Genomic DNA, 25,009 nt, shown 5'->3' with positions numbered 1-25,009 from the left:
AAAAGACTATTATTCCACTGCTACTTCTAATCATTAATTTATTTTCTTTCAGGGGAGAATAAGGTTGCCTGGCATACATTTTTTGATATTTTGCAAAGAAACAAATTGGATTTTGGTCAGCTGATACTGCTCTCTTTATGCAGGTGTTAGTCACACAGTTACTTCCAGCACTTTTCATGCAAGTGCAACACCATAAATGTCTTTGAGGACAGACTGTGTGTGCCATAATCCCCATTTGACGAAGTATTGCATCAGTAACACAAAGTCACACAAAAGACACAGAAACTTTTCCTTGTTGTTTTCCCCACTTTAAAGTCCTCCCCTCAGGAACACGTTAAAACATTTTTGCCTTTAGATGTAGTCACAGACATGTCTTACATCCCCGTTCCTTTGAAGCATCCAGAGGCCTTAACAGTTTCCATTCTTTAACAGTTTTTACTGATTAGTCACTGCATCTAATGCCAACAAATACATCCCAGTATGTACAATAACTCTAACTAAAGGCCCTACAAGGACCTTCGTGTTGTTTCTGCTAGCCCCTGTGGACCAAAGCGGTATTGTTTCTACCGCCTTGTTTCATTGATTTCAAGGGGAATCCGACTGAATCTGACCTGGTGGCAGGCAGACTATCTGTGTAGAAATAGCCAGTCTTTTCCCAGGTGATCTTGTTTCTTGGTCATATAGAGGCATCAGTATAAAATTGAGACTTTTTCATGAGCAGTTAAAAACTCCTTGTAGGGTGTTTAACAATATTGTTAAAGTCAAATTGTTTTAGTTTAGCTAGCTAATCAAAGAAGAGTTAATATATCCCCTCCGAAAATGGAAGATGGCAAAAGAAAGGCTGTGGTGCCACTCATTCACCTCCATGTTGTTGTAGTAGTAAGGAAGTGGTATTTAATAAAAGGCAACTGCAGGGAACAAAGCTCCTTCTTCTAACTGTAGGAACAGTGGCACAGCAGAGTGGAGCTGTCCAGGTGCTGAACAGGTGACCTCTGTGGAAGGGGGTCTGTCCATGGTGCTGAACCTCTGACTGTCACTCTGTTGGATGAGTGGATTCAAGGGCCCAGATTTACTGTAGTTATACCTTTTGTTCCATCGCTGTGACTAAGTGACTTTGTGGATGTAGAGATTCATTCCAAAATGACAGAACAGGTCAGAGAGTGATAAACGGAAAATGATTACTTGGTGAAGTAATTGATGAGTCACTGTCTGGGATCAACATGTAGAATATGGTTATTTTGTGTAACAAGGCTGTGAAATTCTGCTTTTATAGAGTGCAAACCAAATACAGATTCATACATATCAAACAGGCAACACACGCAGGAGTCTCTTTTCTCTCTCTCTCTCTCTCTCTCTCTCTCTCTCTCTCTCTCTCTCTCTCTCTTCTCTCTCTCTCTGGCTCTCCACTAAAGAGAGAATAAAATCCCCTGAAGAACTCTTAAATGAAAGTCTATAAAAACACAGGTAATTCAATCGGGGCTATCGATTCTGCTAAGCTAAGGTCCATATGGAGTTTTCTCATAAAGCCGGAAATCATTTTGTGAGTGCTCGTATCAAATTCCAGTTTATATTGAAACTATACAATAATCTCTAACTAATAATATTAATCATCTTGCTTCAGACGTGTTTCTTTCCAAAGTAGGAAAGGAGCCATTTGGAATAAAGTTAGAACCTTCTTTGACAAAAAGATGGCAGCCATGGAAGCAAAAGTTGACATAAAATATTATAGAAGTCATTAGGTAATGGCTTTTTAAGGAACCCGTTATTTTTACTTCTGATCCTTGGAGAAACTGGGTAATATCTGTCCTCTGAAAGGGATATATTGCAATGAAAACCTTAATTCACAGAATCCTAAATTCTGCTGACTCAGCTGACTGGGAAATGTCTCTTATTGGCATTGTAATTCAATTTTAATGATGCTGTGTTCGCTTTTTCTTGATTTTGAAAAGCCCCTCATCTAAAGTTTGGAAAAACATTCAGAAAGATTGTTTGCCTTTTTATCCTTAAAAAGAGACACAATTTAAAAAATGGTAATTGAACAATGTAATATTTGTAGTTGTAGTTTGTTATAGTGAAGTTCCTTATTGAAACTAGTAAGTACAGTATGTCCTGTAAGCTTCCAGTGTCGGGTATTAACTGCTTTTGGTGAGAAAGTCTCTTTTGTGGGAATTTTCCTGTAATTTTTTCCCTAATTCCTTTCCTCAGGTGAGTCGGCTGTTGGCAGGTGAAGACGTTTTCTCAGCTCTGGACAGCGTTTTGGAGAGGATCAGCGACCTCCAACAGCTGGTCACCACCTGGTCCGAAAATCTATCCGAGGACGACTGTCAGAGAGGTTCCTCCTCCTCCACATCTTCCTCCTCCTCCTCGGCGTCTTCCTCTTCCTCCCAGGACTCACCTACCCATGGCTCCTCGGCTGCATCCCCCTACCCCTCCTCCCCCAGCCACATCCACCTGGAGGTGCAGCATCCGGAGGAGGCAGAGGAAGCGGAGGAAGAGGATGCAGATGGCCATGAGAAGGTACCGGTGAATGGACAGGAGCCGAAGACTAGATCACCACAACCCAGAAGCAGGTGAGAACGCTTGGAGTATAATGCAAGAAATGATAACTGTTATTAAATAAAGTTTTATTTATAGAGCATATAATATTTTACGAGCAATTTAATTTAAAGTGTTTCACAAGTGTTGGTAAAAACCGATCAGGGTTGTTAAAAAGATAGTCGATATAAAGAACTCAGGAACAGGAGGAGTGACACTTAAGTTAAAAGCACATTTAGTATTCAGGTCAAGGAAACAAAAACTAATTATTGGACACTTTAAGTGACTCTGGACATTTGTAAATGTAAGCCTTTGTGTCCAGAAGAGCACTAATAATGGCAGTTATGGGGATTTATTCCCTCAGGCATCATCCAAAGTAAAGGTGGAGCTACTGTGAGGCACTTAAGATAAAATCAGTAACCTCATGGTGAATAGTTTTGATCGCCTCTTTATGGTGTTGCTTTTATATCTCTTAGTTGTTGTATATTTATTCTCAGAAATAGAGCAATAAAAAGTTATGAAGCCTCTCCTGTAATGTAAAGTCAGCCACATCATCACTGTTTGCTGATGGACGCCACTTGTTTCTCATTTTCTGTTCTGTGTATGTTTTACTGGCTTAGTTTTAATATACGTCCCCAGTTATGTGTAAGTGTATGTGTGTGTGTATGTTTGTGTGTGTGTGTGTGTGGGTACTGTACACACATGTATTGTGTCTCTGAACTTGCTTTAACCACACTGGCATCATGACAGGATGCTGTTGGTCCAGCACTTTTATACAGCAGCCATGTTGACATGACATGGCTGCTGTGAAAAAGGTCTTTTGTATAAATGACAATGAATTAATGAAATACTTTGTTAATCCCCTGACTGTTCATCCAGGCCTACCAGCAGGTGGTCCCATCAGCCATAGTGCACTGAGATTAATGCTAACATGGCGTGCTAACACGCTGCTGTAGGCAGGTTACACTAACATTAGCCTAGTAGCAGTCTTACAAGCTTAACGTTACTCTAAAACATGTTAACACCCACTAGTTAAATTACATGTTTACATGCTAACTCATAGTTCAAGCATTTAATTATATGTTAAGAACAATATGTTTTATAACCTACAGGCATTCAAAGCTGACAATGAAGAATTGAGCAAAACAAGCATTAGTATCCAACAGTAACATGCATTATCTAAAATGGCCAATAAAACCCAATAAACTCTTTGGATTTAGGGAATTATATGACTTTGATATCACTCTCAGGACTACCAATTTTTAGACCACTATCTTTCAATATCAATATCCTTTACATGTTTTTCCTTTCAACAATTGTGTGTTCTGTTGTTTAAAGAGCACTACAGCCTAACGTGGCCACTCAGCTACAGGCAGTACTTTATTCTCTTTTATGCATATGGATCTGTTTTATTACAGTATCTAAATAGATCATAACAAATACAGTACATACAGTCTGGCTTTTTGTCTGGTTGGTCTGTTTCACCAAATACAAGGGCTCTGCTGTCAGAGCTGATGAGATCATTTTAATTTTAATTACCTAATATTTTCTGTAATAAAAACTATTTCACCAAGAATATGTTTGCCAGCGCTGGGAGATAATTGGTCTCTATTTTTCTTGTTAAAATCTGGTGTGTGTGTTTTGTGCATGTTTGTTTCTTTGTGTGCGTGTGTGTGTGTGTGTGTGTGTGTGTGTGTGTGTGTGTGTGTGTATTTAATCTGTTCTCACTGCTGTGTTTCCAGCAGAGTGAGCCAGCAGCTGCACTGGTCCAGTGAGCAGAGCCTGCCCTCCCTGCCCACCAGTCCTGGAGTGGAGAGCCAGTCTGTCTCCCAGTTCCTCCTGCTGCAGAAACTCTCTCTACTCAAACTCACCGCTCTGATGGACAAATATTCCCCGTCCAGCAAGCAGGGCTGGAACTGGTAAGAAGTGAGAGGTTTGGTGAAAATTGTGGGTGATTTCACGCTTGAAAATAAATGTGAGGGTTCAGCAGAGGTTGAGGGCAAAATCCTGTAAAAACAACTGTAATCCTAGATAGTTGCTCCTGCACAGCTGCATGGAGAAACTTCTTCAAGGAAATGACTTTGGAAAGGAGGGCAGGTGGGCGGGTGGAGGGTAAATATTTCAAGCAGCCTATTTACAAAATTCATTCATAATTCATGGCTCAGGTGCAACCCTGCCTCAGCTTAAAAAAACAGCAACAGCATGCTTCAAGAGGAATAAACTCCTTTCCCAAAAAAAACCCAGGAAGGACTGCGGGTGCCTTACCTCGGGTCTGGATTCCTGGGAAATAAGAGGGAAGTTCCTTTCAGTTCACTGGTTAACTGCTGGGGCACTGGGGGTTATTTTGGGCTACTTTCTCTTGCTTCAGAGGGTCACACTGTGTTTATGCCCTCTTCTCTGTATCAATTTACATTTCTTTCTCACAGAAAGTATCTCATGGATTACGATGTGCAGAAGGTGGTCGAGGTCAATGTGAAAAAACAAGCGAGATCCCAGCAATGAAAAACATTTGTTTGGAATTCAGGTCCCAGTCCAAGTGTGTCATGTAAAAATTATGTTTATTTGAAAAGCTGTTGGAGGCCTGTGCAGCTTGTTCTGATATCTCGTTTTCCTGAATCTGTGCAATGGAGGTAGCAAGAGCAAAATTAGCGCGACCCATAGAGCCGTAGCCACATTTCTGGGAAATAAGCCACGGTGAAATTTAAGGAAGACCAAGATGTTGGACGCAGTGTGTTGGAATAGAGTTTGCAGACTGCTGCTCGCTCTTGTTTAAAGCGTTGGACTTTTTATTGACATACATGGATTTAATGAGATCAGTGTTTTGCCTCCTACACTATGTTTTTGGAATAAGCCCTCATGCAAAATTGAAACAAATTCATTTTTTAAGAATAATAAAACATTCAGATATTCTGCTTGTTTACTCTGATGTGTTCTGAGTAAACACATGACCTGCTTGTTTTAGGCTTTGGTAGAAAACCAATTTGATTTTTGCCAAGGTTGTTATGCTCAATGAGATAAGGCTGAATGTGGAAACTAAGCATTGAACGGAAAACCCTCCATAAATTACTCTTCACAGATATTCGTCTTTAATTTTCAGGATCAAACATGTATTCAGGGGGGGTTCAGTAAAAACTGTGGCAGCTTTGTGGCAGCAGGGTAAAAAGCATCAGCAGGGCTTCCTGTAGGTCAGGTGTGCATTGTTGTAGCGTTTCAAACTGCTCAATTTTACTGAGTTTAAACTTTAATAAACCACATGAAAGTGAGGGAAAATGAACAGAAATCATGTCAGATCTGACCTGAAAGGGAAAAAGGAAGAAAACCCCAAGTTAACATTAGTTGAACAAAGCAGGAGTTTTAAATGAGCACAAACTCTGAAGTGCAAATTACTCGTTCTTACACAAATTATGTGAACATCATGTTCCTTCGCCTCCAACTGGATTATGCGATACTAAAAATACAATTTAGACATCACCCTCTTTTATTCATCCCACACAATATGGTAAGTACAAGTTAGAGTGGTTGTTTTTAGGCTGGTTTGGGAAAGTAGTGAAATAAAAACAACTTGAGCCAGTGTAATCTCATTGGTTACACACTATTAAAAAGTCGCAGATAAACAAGGTCAAAGTTGATCTCAATAAGAAAATTCTGGCAGACAATTGGTTGGTACCACAATTAAATATTAGGCTACAGCTACAACAAAAGCTCTTTAATTCTCACACATTATGTGCTTTAGATGAGCTGGTAGGCAGTTTTATTAACTTCAGACGGGCCTACCTGCACTATTTCCAGTCTTTGGGCTAAGCTAAGTTAATCGACTGCTTGCTGTAGCTTTATATTTAATATACAAACATGAGAGTCAATCTTACTCTTTACCAGAAGACATATAAGTGTGCAATTGCTTTAGGAGAGACCTGGTTAACACAGATTTGTGCTATCATTATATTGGTGTGTTGTTGACTATTAGCTATACAGGTGCAACCTGTCCGTTAGAGGGTTGTGCAACAATTATATCAAAAGACAGACTAAAACTAAAACTCAACTCAACAGTAACTTATCTGTAAGACACATTCACACACAGTGAGGAATAAGCGTATGCTCTGTCACTGCAGTAGCATTAGGCCAAATGCTCTCACAAAGAAAGAAAAAAATCTCTTTAGGCTTCAACAATTAGCTCAAGTCTTGTCATGTTAATGATTTAATCACTGATGCCAAAACGAGCTCTATATGATTAAAAATACAGCAATTAACTGCTGATTGGGGTGGCTGATACTCTGAGGCGCTTTCCTCAAAATAGCCAGTTTCTTTCTGAGAGCCACTGTTAGAGAAAAAACGGAAAGAGAGCTGAAAAGCATTTAGAGTGCATGTGCGATACCATTTTCTCTGTGTGACTGTACTTCAATGAAAGCTACGGGGCTGTGTTTTTATAACTTTTAGGATGATGAGCCAAGAAGAGGTTTTATTATTTTTGATTGTTGGAGTGCTTTGGACCTCTCTTTTTAAACATGACTATTACAGGACTGCAGTTTTATCCAGAGTGCACTCCACCCCACGGTTTTTAGAGTTAAAAGCTAAAAAGCATTGCAGCTTTCTGTGCAGTTTTCAAATAAAAAATAATAAAAATAAAAAACAGCTGAGTTTTTGGGTCCCCTGAATGTGCATCAACAGTGTTCAATAGAAGAGAAAAGAAAAAATATCAGTCACTGGTTGCTGATATCAGTTAAGAAACAGGAACAAACTTCAACGGAGTCCTTCCAAAAGACCAATCGCTTTGATCAACGTCCATGGTTTCTCCATGCCTGCATGTTTTCCTGCAGAGCTGATTTGAATGGCACACACATTTTAGCGATCACTGGGGACTTATGTAATCAAGAAATGTTTATTTGGCTCTTCCTTCAAAAGGAAACACATCCAACAGCCAAGCCAAGTTGAGCATTTCTTTTTTTACACTTGACTGGTTGAGATTAGAAATTCCCACGACATTTGCAAAACAATTTTTGAGCATACATTAATTTCCAAAACTTTTCCCTCAGCACTGGTCCATGCTGTTTGATTGCTTGCTCAAAATCAGAAGACTGTAGCATCTAATGGACGTCTCTGTCATCATGCAGGACTGTTCCTAAACTGCTGAGGAAGACAAAGGAGACTGAGATAAAAGGCCGGCGGGTCTTTGGGGTTCCTCTGCTCCTCAGTGTCCAGCAGACAGGAGAGCCACTTCCTCCCAGCATCCTCAGAGCACTGGTCTACCTAAGGACTGAGTGTTTGGACCAGGTAATGGAACAAAAGACCACAAGACGCCTATGCGGATTTTAGAAACACTAAGGGGAGCTGGTGACGTGATAAAGTAAAACCTTCAGAGATCTGATCAAATCATTTTGAGGCAGTGACCAGTCGCCTTTTGTTTCTGAAAAAGTTAGGGAATACGAAGACCATTTTTATAATAATAATAATTAAAAGAAATTTCATTGCAGAGTGCTTTTTGTGATAACCTTTTTATACAACCAGAGCAAAAAAGTAAGGGAAAATAACAAAGTATTTAAGTTTTTTATTTCATTTGTTCTCTCTCAGGTGGGTCTTTTCAGGAAGTCGGGGGTCAAGTCTCGTATCCAGTACCTCCGTGAGCTGGTGGAGTCTGACCCAGACGGCGTCTCGTACGACAGTCAGTCTGCTTTCGACGTGGCCGACATGGTGAAGCAGTACTTCAGAGACCTTCCTGAACCCATCTTCACTAGCAAACTCTGCGAGTCATTCCTCCACATTTACCAATGTGAGCGCTTACTACTGTTATCATTGAGAAGATTTCTACTCCAATTGTGATTGCTCACTTTGTAAAATGAGCGGTAAACTTTGATCAAGACTTCCACAGAAAAACAAAAATGAGATCGATGAACCAGCTGTTTTCTTGGCTTGTTTTTTGCAACAGTCAGAATGAATGAATGATACTGGTCAACTTTCTGCTTGCAGATTTTCCCAAGGATCAGCAGCTGGTTGCGGCTCAGGCAGCCATCTTGCTGCTTCCTGACGAGAACAGGGAGGCGCTGAGAACGCTGCTGTTCTTCCTGCAGGACGTGGTGGCCTGCGTGGACGAGAACCAAATGACTCCAACCAACATCGCAGTTTGTCTGGCGCCGTCTCTTTTCCACCTCAACACCCTGAAGAGAGACACCAACGCAGCTAGGTGAGCGGAGACCACAGACACTGTCAAGCTGTTTCTATTTCATTCTGTTAACCATCTTGGAAAAACTGAGGTCAGGTCTTTTTCAAGTGAATGGAAAAGTTTTTGGCACATCTCAGTAAAAGATGGAAGTGGATGGAGGGTGTGTGGTGTCTGACCCACATTGTCACAGTTACGTAAGTCTTAACAGCGGTTACATAAGACCTCTGCTGTTAGGTGTGGAGTCCATTCTGTGTGTCTTGCTTTAATTTGATTTTGGTATTGTTGGCCTATAATAAAAGAACAGCAACAATAACAATTTACATATTCCTCTGAGACTTAGCTCATTAACCGCAAATAGTTTTTATAATATTTCATCTGGAGTTAATTATCTGACGATGTAGTTCGTCAGTGCTGTGATTTCCATCAGTTCCTAGATGTTGAGTGTCCTCGAACACATCACTAAGGATGGTTTTGAGAATTGCCACCTGCTGACAAATAAAACTGACCCAGTTCTTACTGTTTCAGATTAATGAGCATAAACAAGTTTCAGATCTCTACATAGTTGTGTTTATTAGCAGGGATGTGCATCTCCATTATTGAGGCCAACAATCCAACACATTAAAGATATATGAAGCAACTGCTAATGCGATATGATTCAAATATGATTCACCACTACTAGGATGCAGTGCAATTCAACACGATTTAATGCAACACAATGTGATTTAACACGATACAATATAAGGCAAAAGAATATGACGCTGTGCAGTTCAATATGGTGCTGATAGTTTGATTTTATTTATTTTTCTTTTCTTGAGCAGCTTGAGAAGGAAGAGGGGAGGACTCAGTCTAAATATAAAATTACTGGTCATAGATTATTGGTCACACTTGTAAATAATAATGGCATATGGCCTCTACAAATAATTATGAATCAGTCTGATTTTACCAATGCATCCCAATTGCATCCCAAAGAAAGCACAGTCTACTTAGTTCTGGCTTCAGGCTGTGACTTCATCATGGTTCACTTTTAAATCTAAGCCTGTGATTTAGCTTCACATCCCGACTTCAACTTCGGTTAATGTGTGCATGTGTGTCTGATGTGTGTGTTAACTGGTAACCACGGCAGGCTGACATTAAGATGCCGTAGAAACATGTTTTCTTCCTCCTTTTATTGCCTCAGTAGATGTCATGTTTTTCAAAGTTCTCCATTCTCACAGATGACATCACCTCTGGCTTAGATCCAGCTGTTACAGTCTCACACACACACACACACACACACACACACACACACACACACACACACACACACACACACACACACACGTTCTCTTAGAATGAAAAGCTGTCATCACAGTTTACACAGAGACCACATTACATAACCACCACCAATTTCCATCTGGCCTCAACTTCACTCCGTGATATGAAAGATCTGTTCTATCTGCTTTTCAGCTGAGAATCCTGCTTGGCAGGAAGTTATAAAAGGGAGGGAAAAGAGAGAGAGGAGTGAAAGAGGGATAGGGAAGATAAAGAGAGTGGACAGAGTGGAACTGTCGAGAATGATAATGGCTGTGCAGTTTGATTTGAATTATTGGGATGTGAACTTAATTATTAGGAGACAGCCAGTCCCATCAGTGTCCGCAGACCATTTATGTGAGCTCAGAGTTTGTACTGCAGTGAATTAATATCTTAACATCGATGGAAGCAAACATGCAAATATACCTGTAGGCATGGGACAGTATGAACATAATTGTGATTCACTATATTATCCCCCGATAATCATCAAGCTTCGAAATGACACTAAATCATGCTGGAATCACAGAGAGGACACCTCGTCTACCTGTGGTTCTTTAGTCACCTATGTTTTCTATTTCCGCCCATCTGGTTTAACTTTTTATGTTGGGGATACAATGGGCAAGACGAGCCTCCGACCATGGTGACAGGCTTTGGATTTTGGAATGACTTGAAAGAATGTGGGTTCCCTCTTGTCCCCTTATTAAAAAAGATCAGTCTAGGGCTGTATGAGTTAGACAGCTTTTTCAAGGCGAGCTATGAAGCTGTGAGGATATTCGCGATTATCCTGATAATGAAAATGTATTGCGATACGTACATCGTCCCATCTCTACACACCCGCACACTGTGAGTGTGTGTATTTTTTGCACTATTCACATAAAGGAGACATTGATTAAATTAAAGACAAGGCTGATAATATTCTATATATATATTCTGCATTAACATATCTAATGAAAAGACCAAACCCAACAATGTGTTGAGTCTCTTCCTGACTTCCTCTCTGTGGCTCTCAGCTTGGTTCTTACTGAAGACATAAATCTTCTCATCTTTCTCCCCTGATATCTCCATCATCCTCTCCTCATGTCTCCTCCTCCTCCTTGTTTTCTCTTCTCAATTTTATAATAATTTTTTCCCACTCCTCTTCTTCCTGTACTTTCCTCCCTTCCTTTCATCTCCACCTCTTCCTTTTTCCACATTGGCTCTTTTCCTCCCTTCAGGCTGACGGGACAGTAGATGGAAATGACATAACGACACAATCAGCGCTTTGTGCCTCCCTGCTCCTGGAAGCCAAAGTCCCGGCCTGTCAGGAATCATGTCACACTTTGTGGTGGGAACAATAACTCGGAAAATTGACTGCCGCTCGCAGCTGTTCTCCCACAGATCTATGAAATCTCAACTCTTTTTGCTCATATTTCTGCTTTGACAGAACCTACCATCCTATTGAGATGTATACTTTTTAATGGTCTAACCACCCGCCCAGCGGTTCGGTTTGTGTTGACTGTTGGTGTAATTTCCCAGTTTTGCAGCGCTGAAAAGAAAGTGCGCTGTTTGATGTGACAAAGCCCTCTTGCTTCTAACTTTTTCTTAGTCACCAGAAACTACAACAACTTAAAAGATAAAACTTCATGGCAAATAAAATCAAGTAAAACAACTTCCCGTGAATCTTTTTGTTTCCAGTAAACCTCAGTGATGCAACATGAAAGCTTTCCAAAATAACCTGAATCTGTCAGTTGTAGTAATTGCATCTGATTCCTGTCTGCTGCCTGTAAAACCTGCCTCAGCTGACTGGCACAAACACTACCTGCACCATGAAGCTGCCATCGCTGCTGTGACGGAGACATGTCACGTTTCACACCCTCTTTCAGAAAAAACTAAATTATAGGGTAGCAGCTGTGCATCCTCCGCATCCGTCTCACTGAACCCGTCTGTAGGTGGTTCTTTAGAGCACATCAAATATTGACTGCAAGGTTGGTGGTTTGATCCCTGAGCTTCTTTTATCTGCACCAAGTCTCCTTGAGCAAGACACTGAAGCTCAAATGGCTACCCATGTGATAACACTTTTTTTTAGCTTTAGAAGCAATGTATAAACACACAAGTATATTCACTTTAGTACTGTACTGACTTGCACTTTACTTGAGTCTTTTCTTTTTATGCTACTTTATACTTCTACTCCACTACAATTATCTGACAGCTTCAGTTACTTTTGAGATTAAAAGTCCTCATAAAAACATACATTTATAAGAGACATGTTCCCTCTAAAGTTCTCACATGATTTCATTTTAATAACTGTTTGAGGCCCAAAAAAGGTCAATTTATCCAACATTTCACAAAAAAACAAAGACTAAAGAAAGGTTTTTAAAGAAAGAATCCAAATGTGTGTCAGTTTGTTTTTCTTCTTTCCTCTCCCAGTAATCATTTCACAGCTACTCAGATTTATCTGGTGACTCTTTGGAGGGGCTCGACCCCTCGGTTACCACTAGACTTAGACGACACTAGCTAACTCTATATAAATTCGTTCAAACCAGCTTCACCTCAAACAGCTACAAGGACATGCTAACAGGAGACATTTTACTGTAGAACTCCTTTTACTTTTAATACTTTAAGCACATTTAGCTGACAACACTGTTCTTTTCCCAAAAGCAGCTCCAAGGAACGTCTTGGATTCTAGGCAAAACTGACAGAATCAGGCATTACGAATAACTACATAGAAATAGCCAATCTTCTCACTGATGATCTTGTTTGTTTATGTGGATCATATAGAGTCATCATTATTAAATTGAGACCCTTTGTAGTACATATAAGTAAGATTTTAAATGCCAGACTTGTAATAGAGTATTTTTACAATGTGGTATTGATACTTGTACTTAAGTAAAGGATCTGAATATTCCTCTACCACTGGATTCCAGTATGTTTGCTGCCTTTAACTAAAGACAATAAAACCTTGACCTTGTTCCTGTGTTGTTGTTGTTGCTGCAGGTCGAGTCACAGGAAGTACAGCCTGGGCCGCCCAGACCAGCGGGACCTGAGCGAGAACCTGGCTGCCACCCAGGGATTGGCCAACATGATCACTGAGGCTCAGAGACTCTTCCAGGTACAAAAACTGTCAGCCTGTAACCAAACAGCAGCCTGAGTTGTTTCATTAATGTATGAAAAACATTTTTAAAGCCAAAGCTGAAAATACTAATAAAATCCTCTCTTTAGCTTCCAGAGTTCTGGCCCGGTCAGTGTTTAAGTGCTGCAGGCCCCCCTGAGGACTCTGTCTCTGAGGAGGGAGGAGGCCCGGTGTCCCCCAGTCAGAGCGGAGGTGAGGAGGAGCAGGAGGAGAGAGGGAGCAAGCTGCAGCTGAGCACCCAGCACCTCCTGAAAGAGGCCAGGGAGAAGAGCCGAGGTTGGGAGGGCCACCCGGCTCCAGAGCACGTGGAGCTGATGTTCAAGAAGGTAAAGAGAGAGAGGAGGGACGGAGTTAGACTGACTGGGAAGATGTTCCAGTTCTACATACTAATCGATAGAATTTTTGAGTGTCCTGTTAATGTTCACTTTTGCATTTTAATGCACAAAGGAGGTGAGGGAGCTACTCACAGCCACAAAACGTGGAATCAGGTTGTTAGAAAGCTCCAGGAAGAAGAAGAGAACAAGTTTAAAATCTTTAAAAGTTTAATAGCAATTTTCCAAAGTTTGACGTACATCTTGAATAATTTCCTTTTAATTTAAAAGTAATTTTAATATTGATTTCTTATATACTGTTACGACTGTGACTAAGGGAAACAATAAAGAGGAGACAAACAACACCTATGATTTGCAAAACAAAGTTTATTGCAAAATCAACCAAACAAAAACAAAGTGGTGGCTGGTAACTGCAAAAATCTATGAAAATGTCCATTTAGGTAAACACTGTATATTGTTGTACTAATATGAAGAATGGAACTGGAGGAAGGGATTAACAGTGAATTAATTTTGAAGGAAAAGTGAATCAATTATTGGGGGGAAATAATTAAATACAGCAACAAGGAAGGGACAAAAGGAGAGACAAAACATGGACTGAAATGTGAAAAGAAAATTGGATTAAGTAAAGTTTTTCATGAAACACATTTATAAAAAACTGAATATGACCAATTATGCAGCAATAATAACATTTTTAAAAACTAAAGAAGTAAAATAATGAGGGAAGAGAGGACTGATTAGGAAGAAGGAAATAAAAATGAGCATGAATGAAAAGTCCTGAGTCATATCTACCTCATTTTTATTAATAATTTTTATGTTTTTTCAGGCATTTTAGATGCAATGGCTGTAAACATAATGTGTATTTATGTTTGTTAAACAGCCTTAACTGAAAAGTTAAAGTCTTAATTAAAGAGAATTAAAGAGATGTACTAAAAGTCCCCAGCTGGAGCCATCTTAACATCAAAAAGCCAAATGTACACTGGAAACGTTACTGGTGGAGTCCTTCTCTCCATACTGGCTCTGAGGTGACCTTTTCCTCCATATGTACAAATGTTATGAGCTAAAATGAGGCTCCAAAGCATAGCGTTAGGTGTATGGTCCAAGCAACAAACCTTCAAATCACTACATGGCTGTATCTCTACATCACAGCTTAGAAATGCTCCCTCACAGTACTTCTCAGATGATTTGATGATTTTCTGTTCAGGCTAGTTTTCTGCCTTACTGAGAGGGCAGCATGGCATTTAAAGGGTCAGACAGCTGTGTATTTTAGCATCCTGCTGGCTTCGTTGAGTTGTAATTCTCCACTTGTCTGCAGATGGACGACGGCTGCCCACTGTGGATGTGGCGCGGCTCCGTGGAGGTGGAGGCGCCCCAGAAGGAGCTGCTCCACCGGCTGCTGAGGGAGCAGGAGCTGTGGGAAGGAAGCCTACGCCATGCTGCCATCATTCAGACCTTGTCCAAGGACACAGAAGTCTACCGCTACCTCCTCCAGGGCCAGGGCCATGGCCTGGGCTCCCGGCCCCCACAGGAGCACCTGCTGCTCAGGTAATGAGGCAAGGCAAGGCAAGCCCCAGGCTTTACGGGCCTCTGGGTCTTAACCTGCTGAGCTCCACAGAGAACGGAGGACAGAGGAGTCACAGCTAAAAATACTCGTTTGTCAGTTTTACTTAAAGTTGGAGACAGCAGGGTTGGGGGTTTTTTTTTGTATGTGTATGAGTTTGAATGGGGTTAATGAAATTTTAATCCAGCCCCGGAGTCAAATGAGAGATGACAGTATCTGTGTTTGCAGCTGGATCACATCACACTGTGCACCTCTGTCATATCTTCTCTCTTAATGGCACCATACATGAACTTTGAGTTACCCGAGAGTAAGACATTAAAATTTAACACTTGCAAATCACAAAGAAATGTTCTTATTGTTAACAAATCTCAGAAAAAAATACAAAAGCCACCAAGCACAAGTAAGTTAGCACGTCTCTCTTAATACTTTCTGACTTCCTGTCTGTGGCTCTCAGCTCTCAGCACATTACCTCCTCAAATATATAGTTTAATTTTTAAAAAGGCTCAGTGATTTCCTTAAACAGCAGGTCACTGTCACATGCATACAGGAGAAAATAGTGCGCAGACATTTTTTGGGGGATGATATGGGATGTGATTTTAATAGTTTTGTCAGGACAATGGAGCTCAATGGCACAGAGGAATGAAATATATCAGGCTTGTTTATGAGTATCACCTTGTTACTTATCCTTTAACACTTTTAACTTATAATTCATCCCACAGATCGTTGTTGTGTGTCATCTCCTATTTTCTTTTCCTGTAAAATAAAATGTATAAAAAGTGCTTTGGAAACAGAAACGTATGATTAGTATTTTTACAAAACAGTCCAGGTAGCAGTTATTATCTGTCTTTGTGTGTGTGTGTCTCAGCGTCAATCAAATGCTTGCAGGGCCATTTTCATTTAACACAACTTGGAACTGGAACAGACAGTAATCAGCTAAAATACAGGCTGGCTAGTCAGTTTCTGTCACATTTTGATTCTCCTTCCTGATTATCTCTTCTCTCTCCTTCTCAGGACCTGGCAGGCAGACCCATCCCTCGGCCCTCTGTACCTGTCCTCTGTATCCACTGAGCACCCTGAGGTGCTGCTCGAGGGGGTTAGGGCCCAGGTCCACTCCTGCCTCTACTTACTAGAGCCCACCGGAGCCAGGAAGACCCGACTGACTCACCTCTGTCGAACAGATACCAGGTAAGGAAGGAAGGAAAAGTAGAAGAAAGAGTGAAACTTTGCTCATTTTAAAAATGAGTGTGAGAGTATGATGGCTAAAGGTGAGGGAGGGGGGGAGAAAGAAAGACGCGCCCACTCATATTGAATAACTGCCAGGATGCTGGGAAAGTAGAGTTATTTAATTATCAGGGAGGAAAGAGGAGAAGCCGGCTGAGGCTGCAGTAGATGTTGCAGTATGTCTGAAGGATAACTGCAGCATAGAGACAGTCAGCAGATATTTGTGTTGTGTTTTCTGCTCTTGGTCGACAATGAAGACTGACAGAAAATATTACAAAAAAGAACTGTTTTCTCTCTGACTCTTGCTGGTGTTGGATCATGAAAATAGTTTTATTAGTCTGTATTTTGAGATGTCTGAAAGTCCTCTGCTGCCACCCCAGTAAAATTGAGCTTGTTTGTGCTTTTAAATGAGTTGAATTTGAAAAAACATAACTTCTAGAGACGTCGTGCAACAACCAGTCACACAGACAGATAATGTCTTGATCTGAATGAATTGAGTAACAATAAAAAATCACCTAAAATATACTGTACATCTATGGGATGATGTATAACGTTAACAGTTACTTACAAATCAAGTTGCACCTCCCTTTCACATGTGTAGTCCTGGTTGGAGCTGCGGTAAATCACTTGGCCTCCATGGGTGTCGGAGGCTGCGTTTGGTTCAGTCTGTTATAGCGCTGCTTTAATGACATGTCGTCACCAGCTGTACTGTTCATATTTTCTAATTGAAATGTGTGATGTTTTTGTCTAGAAGCTTTGTGGTATGAAGACCTCTTATTACTTTTACGTGACATTTTTGTGCTTGAAACTTGACACAGACAGAACAGGTCTACTTGTACAATAACTTGAGGGCACTGGTTTCCTCTACATCATATCTCACAAACAAGTGACAAGTTCAGTTTGTCTTGGTTTCTATATCCACGCAGACCTCTCTGAACAGTTTTCACTGAAAATACCTTCAAACAAAGAAATTGAAAACTATTCACAGCTCCATTGTATTGTGGTGGAGGCAGAAACTGCTGACCTTGGCATATAAAACCTCTCATCTATTTGCATGACTAGATTCTTCTGGGGATGCATTTTTCAGTTGGTTGGAATTCCTTTTAAATCACTCACCATATCGTTTTTTAAATGAATAATACTAAATTTACATAAAAACATGTTAAAATGTTTCCTTTTTAGCCCAAAAATTTACAAAAACACAGGTGTTAATTCCTGTACTAAAAGACCAATCACTCAGCATGGCAGATATCAATATGTCTATTTTATTTTATAACTTCATAGTTCATTGGCAGAAAGGTCCTTTAAGGAATAAAGACAAGACAGAAGTAAAACCAAGGGCAAAGTGAGGTGCAGGAACTACAGAGAGGCTGAGAGGATTTAAGGCTGTGAGAAGCCTATTAAAAGAAATATCTGGAGAGAGCTGTTAGTCCATCTCATCCGTCTTAATTGAGCCCGTTCTGTGTTTTTGACCTCTGCCAGCATCTATCTGCAGCACAATCACAACCTCCCTGTAGGTGAGCACATGAGCGAGAGGAAGTCGAGGAGGAGGAACAGCCCTCCTTCTCATGATTCATGCCCTTTGAAACTAAGTTCCTGCAGATTTTCTGCTGCTTACATGATCAATTTGACTCTCGGCGGAGCCCTGCAGCTCTATTTGTCTCAGTTGATTAAATGAAATGAACCTCAGTGCGACAGAAAACAGGTGGCAGCAGCTCTCTCACAGAGGGCCGGGGCCTCATAGCATCTCTTTCATTTAACTGCACTGTAGTTTGTTTTTTCTCCAACAGCCCAGGCTGCAGGAGAAAGCAACTGCAGATTTGGTCAATTCCGTTATAAGCACGCACAATGTTTCCTCTGCACAGATTCAATATAATAGAGAGGCACAGAGGGATGGGAAAATAGATGAAAGGCTGATAACAGATATTTGTGGAGGCTGATTCCTGCCAGAACCCCACATACAGTGGGTACATGTGATATAGTGTGTGTGGGATGACGTGAATGTCTTTGATCCTACACAACTGTCATTAAGACCGCAACACAATGCTTTGAACTAAATGCTAACATCAGCATGCTAACATCTCCACAGTGATAAAGTTAATGATAGTACATCTGAGGCTGATGGGAATGTCATTGCAGATATTTAGTCACAAATAAATAAAAGTATTATTTTACACATTATTACCTAATAAAATGGCATTATGTGGAAAGTTGTTACAAATGTGGACCTCATGGTGGCACTAGAGAAACATTAAAGGGGATCACCAAAGTCATAAGGATCCATCTTCTGGGAAACATGAATGCCTGACCAAAATGTCACAACAATTTATTTGATAGCTGCTCAGATATTGGAGACTAAAGAACTGACATTGCCACCCCTAGAGAAATGATAGTAGTCTGACTAAAAATGATGAGACTCACTCATTTTGTCTCAATGGCTTATAATTTGGAATAAATCAGAATTAGAAGATACTAACTTAAAATTATTATAGTCAAAAATGTTGTATTGCTACCTAAAAATGACAAGATAGAACCTCATATCTCTCAGACAGTCAAAACTTTGATCAACTTTTGATTTAGGGATCCTAAATCCTCAAGGTCAGTCATGAGTTTAATTTACTAACTTTCTGTGAATAGTTTTAATTTCCGCGTAATGAGATTCCATGAGAAACAGACTGAACTGGAATCGAGGCATTAGTGAGTGAAAGTGGTGACTCGTGACATTAAAAAGAGGGAAGGCAGAGACAGATTTGATCTATAACTGTGCGATCATCTCAGTAGGCTTTTAGTCGGCCCATTACAAGCGTACTGAAAGGATCATGCCAGCGCGCGCTCACAGCCTTGTGTCTCTTTCTAATTTTCTGATGAGTATGTGCCGAGTGTGTGGAGTGATAGGGAATGGCCGAGAGCTGAACTGCTGTTGTTATCAAGTGTACACACATTCACGTTATCCATAGCAACGAAGAGTGCGTGTGCAGAAGTGAAATAAGCTTCAAGATCATTTACAAGCAACCAGCAGGCATCTGAGCCACATTGGCCTGCCAATGCTCCTGTTATGCAAGAGTGATCATGTAAGAAAGAAGTGAAAACACCCAGAGGGATGAATGCCTTCCCTCTTTCCCTTTGTCTGTCACTTCCTCTCGCCTTTAATTTCCTCTCATGACTGAGCTCAAGCTAAACGTCTGTGGTGCGCCAGGCTGTCTTGGACTTATTTGCTATGACATTAATTTTAAGTGCTTGTTAGCTTTCAAGGCAAGACAACAGATCCACAGCATCAAGGTCAACGGGGCTTTTTACAGTACAGGCCCGTGGAACAGATCCTATCGCCTCCAGAGGAAATTAAATGCGTTATGGTCTCAGTGAGTGAGAAACATCAAGGATGTTTTGTTTGGCCTGGAGTTTGTCTGAAACTGCAGTGAAAAGAAAAGTTCAGAGACGCATATAAGATGCATAAAAGATGCAAACACATAATTTGTTTCGGTGAGTGCGCTGAAACAAGTACAAGTAACAAGTAAAGTAGCTGTGGAAGCCAGCCATTACACACAGTTTTCAGTAAAAAAGAGCATTTACGACACATTGTAATATAAAACAATGATAGCGAGGGTGTAACTCCAGACACTAAGGACACTAAAGACAAGTGTAACTTCTGATATTAATGATACTGCAGGTGTAAATACTAATAAACATAGCATGGTTGTAACTACCAACATTAAAGATACCGCAGGTGAAACAAACATTTAAGATTTTAAAGATTTAAGTGCAGGTGTCACTTGTAAAACACAAGATTTCACAGGAATAATAACTCATATAGATAACATAGTTGTAAACATAACTCATAGCTCAGTGTAAACAAAACTGTTTGGCCTGGTGTAGCTTGAAAGACTGGACGTCTGAAAGTTGGCAGACTAAGTTGCATTAGAATATATAATTTCAAATAGTGGCTCATAACCTCCAGTAGGAATGAGCACTTAACTCAAAGTTTGTACGCGTGTCACTGCAGTGTTTTTAAAATGTATATGGGAAATGTTTATTAATGACTGGGATATGAAGATGCATTTATGTTTATCCCCAAAAGCCTTTAACCATGTTATAATCTTTAATCTTAGAGATAATATGCATGTGGGTGTTCCCTTTAATGGGGGGGGGAATGTCTTTACAAGATACATGTTACAATTACTGTATAGAAAACATTGTCCTCGACAAACCGAGGGTGTACGGGTGTTTTTCTCCTAATGTTTTTAACAATATTGAATATTTTATTTGTATAGATGCTCGTGAAAGACTAAATGTGCACTTCTGAAAAGGCAGAGGATTCTTCTTGACTCATTGTGGAATTTATAGCAGCTACAACTAAAACTTCTGTGGTAACTTCTAGTTGGTTCTCTGTTCAAGTGTGTCTGTCTGACCTTCTCTTTGTCTGCTTTATCTTCAGGGGTCGGTCGCAGGAGTGGCACAGCAAAGTGAGCGGACATCTTTTGGCCTCCGGTCTCCTGGCGATCCGAGACTCCTTCAGACCAGACCAGAAAGAGACCAAGATATGAGTGATTGCAGAGGTGGAAGCTAAGGACTTGAACGGCATCCCTTTCAACCTTAATGGCAGAATGCTGGAAAGAAAAAAGGGAGACTACAGCATCATTTTCACAGAACTTTCTCCAAGTTTTAAAAGTGAACTTCATGGACCAGAGCACAGCAAGAAGGGAAGGTGACCTACAAGGGCTTCCCTAAACTATTTGTGTCGCTTTGGCTTTGACTCTTTGAGTTTCTGTATGCGTTCACTTTTTTGTCTGTGACCTTGCAGATTGCCAGCAGCACCTCTGCACTCCCTGCTGCGTCTGTTACGCTTCACACTCAAGTTCACAAAAAAATGCAAACCATGGCGAGCTTTGACAAAGGGCGTTTTGATGGGAGGGTGAAAAGCTGAGGCCTGATTTGACTTCTAACTGAGGAAAAAGGCCGAGATGGAACAAGTGGACAGCGTAGTGAAATTTGTTACTTAGTTTTTGTACCTTAAAATGTGTTCTCAAGAACCACAAATTCTTCATCGAATTTGAGAAAGAGACAGGGGAAACACAATGCAGCTGCCTGAATTAACACAGGAAATAAGGACAGAAAACAACAGAAAACATCAGGAAACATCAGGAAACAGACCTTTAGCCACCAGACATTTGGCTTCGGTGGAAAGTAAAGAAGGGAAGAGGAGAGAGCGGATGCTGAAAAGGCAGCAGGGCGACAGAATGTGTACTAAACCTATGATTAGGAACAAAGCAGCGTCACAAAAAGAAACTAGATCCAGCTGCCCTGAAGACCTGGTGAACGGTGCAGCCCCTCGATGACGAAATTTTGTTTGGAGTCCGATGCCACGACGACAGTTTTCTGGGCGGAAAAAGCTCAGAAACAAAAAACACTTCTGTACCGCAGAAAGCTGCCTCACCTGTAACTATTCACAGCAGAAAGAGACGCTTTGGTTTTGATTTTTGTGGTTCATTCTGAGACAATTATCCTAGTACTAGAGCCAGATGAACTAAACTGAACTTTCAACCGCCAATGGATCTCTTTGTCCCAGAGCGACTGCTTTTTTAATTCGTCCCTGTGACTTTGACCCGTTCTAAAATGAGACCCACGTGTGTGTGTGTGTGTGTGACAGTTCAAAGACGAGCGATATCTACCTCTCCACAGGACAGCGCCACAGTTGCGTGACTTTGAAGCGCGACAAAGTTGTAAATTCGACAGAGGCCTCGACACGCAATGGAGGACTAGCCCTTTTTTTGTCCTTCCTGGGCACTGTGACGGATATCAAACCAGACAACTTCCTACATTTTTTAACATCTGTATTTATTCTTGTCTGTCAAGAGTGTTATGTACAGTCTTATTTCATGTGGCACTTCACTTTCAAAGTGCCATTGTTGTGAAGTAGGGCAGGTGTGTGCATGTAAAGTCATTCAAACACCATATTTCAGATTATTTAACTTAATGTATATCTAAATACAAATCTCTTATATCTAAATACAAATCTTTTATTTAATTTCGAGCTTTCGGAAACGTTATATTGTTTGTGTGCGTGTGAAATCTAAATTTATCAGTGCCAAACACCTAATTAAAATGTTTATTTCTCTCTGAATATGTTTCCTGTTGTTTTTTTTTCTCTCCTCTGTGACTCGTCTAAGTGCCAAACAGATTACTGACTGTAATTTCAGAGGAAGGTGGTGGAAACAGCAGGCAGTGTGACGATGAGGTACCACACTGTGCCACTGAAGCGCAAGAGATTAATAAGCCTGGCAGTGTGATCGCGCCGCAGACTTCCAAAAAACTCCAGACTCTCACCTCTTTCTCCTTTTCTCATGCTCACAACACCCACTTGTATCTCATTTGCATAAAGCTTATTTACATATCTTATTGATTCATCTCAGAGATCACATAGTTGAAACACTGATAAACACTCGGTGCAGAGGCACTCCGAGCGAGAGACAGATGCCGAGCCACAAAATGTGATGTAAAAATATTTCTTGTGGCGAGGACATCATGCCCCGGTCTAAACAGGATTTTAAGGAAGAGGAATAATTTATGCAAATTACAAATAACAGAAGCATAGAAGTGCCTACAGGCACCTTTAATTTCTGTACAAGTCTGTTCCTTCCATATGGTGCTAAAATACCATGAAGTGAACTTGGCATGAACTCGAGGTCAAAGGTTAAAGACAAGTGGTAATCTATAAAGTCTGTAACCAGGATATCAAGTTTTGATCACATACAATGTGTTTTTGTGATATTAACCTTAAATCAAATGACTGTTATGTGAAAGGAGCCGCCCGCAGTGCTGAAATGACTGAATCATCACCAACTCTGCAGCTTCTTTTACCTCAAGAGCCCATTTGCAGCATGGTTCCGTCTCAGTGCTCTCGTCAACCTTGTTTCCAGCTGTTTTCAGCGAAAATGCACTGATAAATCCACCTGCACAGCACCAAAAAGCAGACAATGTGAGCATTTAGCAGCTAAAGAGCCAGATGTTTTTTTCTCAGGAATTGATGGAAATCATAGAACCAGAGCTAAAAGGAGGGAAAATATTGGACTTACATTAATTAGGTGGACACAATCACAACTCCATTAGCTGTAACAGAGACAATGTGATAGCTGCTAGACAGTATGTTGCCCCCTAGTGGACAAAAATCAATTAATGCAACCTTAAGTTAATGTACCAAAATAGAAAATGCACAATTACAAGTAAATGTTTTCTGAAGTTATGCTGTCACGTAAAAACCTTATTCAAAACATATTCAGTTTTGAAGATCTCACCGTTTTCATGCCAGTGGATGGAAGAAAGGAATGAAATTTGAACATAAGGACTGGCACAAGGATAGAAACTATGGAAGATCAAGAACAGCAGGATGAACCTACAGAAGACAAAAAAATATGGTAAATACAGAAGGAAGGAATATCAGGAAACAACTAAAAAGATAGACGAATGGGAGGAAAGCAAGTGGCAACATCTGTACAACAAAAACTGCAGTACCTCAAACAGCCACTTGAGGCTGGCTACATGAATCTCATTTGGATTCATGTTTCAATTTTTGTTTGGACCACTATTCACTCCTCTTTTAGCTATGTAATGCATGTTCTGAGGAAAAATATTAGCTGCTAAACACTCAGTTGTGTTCACAGGCAGTTATTTCAGGACACTTTTCCAATACAGCTGACTAGAACTTCATAAAAATCTAAAATCAAAACCACAACATTGAGCTGCAAGAGGCTAAAATGGGGAACTGCAAAATTCTCAGTGGGTTCATCACTATGTACATCATCTTTTATATTAAGTCATTTGATCCACTGTTAATCTGAAAATGTTTTAAGCACAAGGACATGAAGATTGTTCTGAGTACTTGAGAAAACCCTCCTCATATTTACCCTCCTTTGGTTTGCACCAGCTGCACCACTAGGATGCCCCTACACTTCTCTCCTGACTGTTAATTCAGAGGCGTCTTCCTCAGCGGTGAAGATGCTGCTCCTGGAGCCTCTGCAGGCAAACCTTCAAACAGGCCACCTCTCTGTCACCATCCTGCCTCTCTAATCCACCCACCACAAGGTGCGAGAGTGAGGGAACAAATATCAGCTGAGTCCAACAGATGATGAGATCCGTCGATCCCATTGAGGTGGGGAATGTTATTGCTTCCGCAGGTGTTATTGAAGAAGCGTAGCAGGCGTTCTCCTCCTGGAGCAACTGTCAAAACACCTTTAACACTGTCCTTCAAACAGCAACTGCAAAAAAAAAACCGAAAGAGAGAAAATAAAAAGACACCAACTCTGTGAAAGCTTAATGAATCTTTCATGAAGCTGCTGTGGGAATTATTGCCTGAGAAGGTACTGAGATGAGCCAGAAAGTCCTGGGACATATGGGAATGTGAGACTAGTAGAAAGGAGAGATATTTCATAAGTTTCAAAGGCAGGTCAAAGGCAGGTGTCTTCCCCTCATCACAGCTTAACAACTTTTCTAACAACTATGGTATGACTTATGGCGATTCCCGGAGTCATACAACTTTTATATCTATGGAAGTGCACAACTGTCTGGTGGGTAAAGGCAGACTTCACAATTACAGGCTTACAGGCTGCCTCAGAGTGTGTGTGATGTATAATTAACTTCATCAAGTGGGTTTGTTTGCTTTGCACTTTGAGTCTCTGCAAACAAAGCCCACTTACTCACACAAGTCAAGGAAGGCAAAGACTGTAATTGTCGTTGTAAATGTAAAAAGCAGCTCAAGTCAAATGCAACTTTCTATATGTCAAACTCTAGGATGCACGGGGGCGGATGCTGCGAAAAAC

General features: G+C 40.6%; 1 protein-coding gene across 3 annotated transcripts in view; it reads left to right on the top strand.

The window, feature by feature from the left end:
• Nucleotides 1–22,317, top strand: part of si:dkeyp-23e4.3 (rho GTPase-activating protein 7) — a 100,634-nt gene extending 78,317 nt beyond the window's left edge. For 2 of the 3 annotated variants that reach the window (XM_051399905.1, XM_051399907.1), the window contains exons 8-17: nt 2,206–2,570; nt 4,278–4,454; nt 7,644–7,803; nt 8,101–8,299; nt 8,497–8,710; nt 12,953–13,067; nt 13,178–13,414; nt 14,733–14,962; nt 15,990–16,163; nt 20,632–22,317. In XM_051399905.1, coding sequence (XP_051255865.1) covers nt 2,206–2,570; nt 4,278–4,454; nt 7,644–7,803; nt 8,101–8,299; nt 8,497–8,710; nt 12,953–13,067; nt 13,178–13,414; nt 14,733–14,962; nt 15,990–16,163; nt 20,632–20,740 — 1,980 coding nt within the window. In that variant the 3' untranslated portion in view covers nt 20,741–22,317. The remainder of the gene's footprint in view (nt 1–2,205; nt 2,571–4,277; nt 4,455–7,643; nt 7,804–8,100; nt 8,300–8,496; nt 8,711–12,952; nt 13,068–13,177; nt 13,415–14,732; nt 14,963–15,989; nt 16,164–20,631) is intronic. The other variant, XM_051399906.1, reaches the window with a different exon arrangement.
• The last annotated feature ends 2,692 nt before the right edge of the window (nt 22,318–25,009 follow it).

This window comes from Dicentrarchus labrax, unplaced genomic scaffold (genome assembly GCF_905237075.1).
Source record: "Dicentrarchus labrax unplaced genomic scaffold, dlabrax2021, whole genome shotgun sequence".
Lineage (NCBI taxonomy): Eukaryota > Metazoa > Chordata > Actinopteri > Moronidae > Dicentrarchus > Dicentrarchus labrax.
Note: the sequence above shows the minus strand (reverse complement) of the source record. Positions and strands in the feature narration are given on the sequence as shown.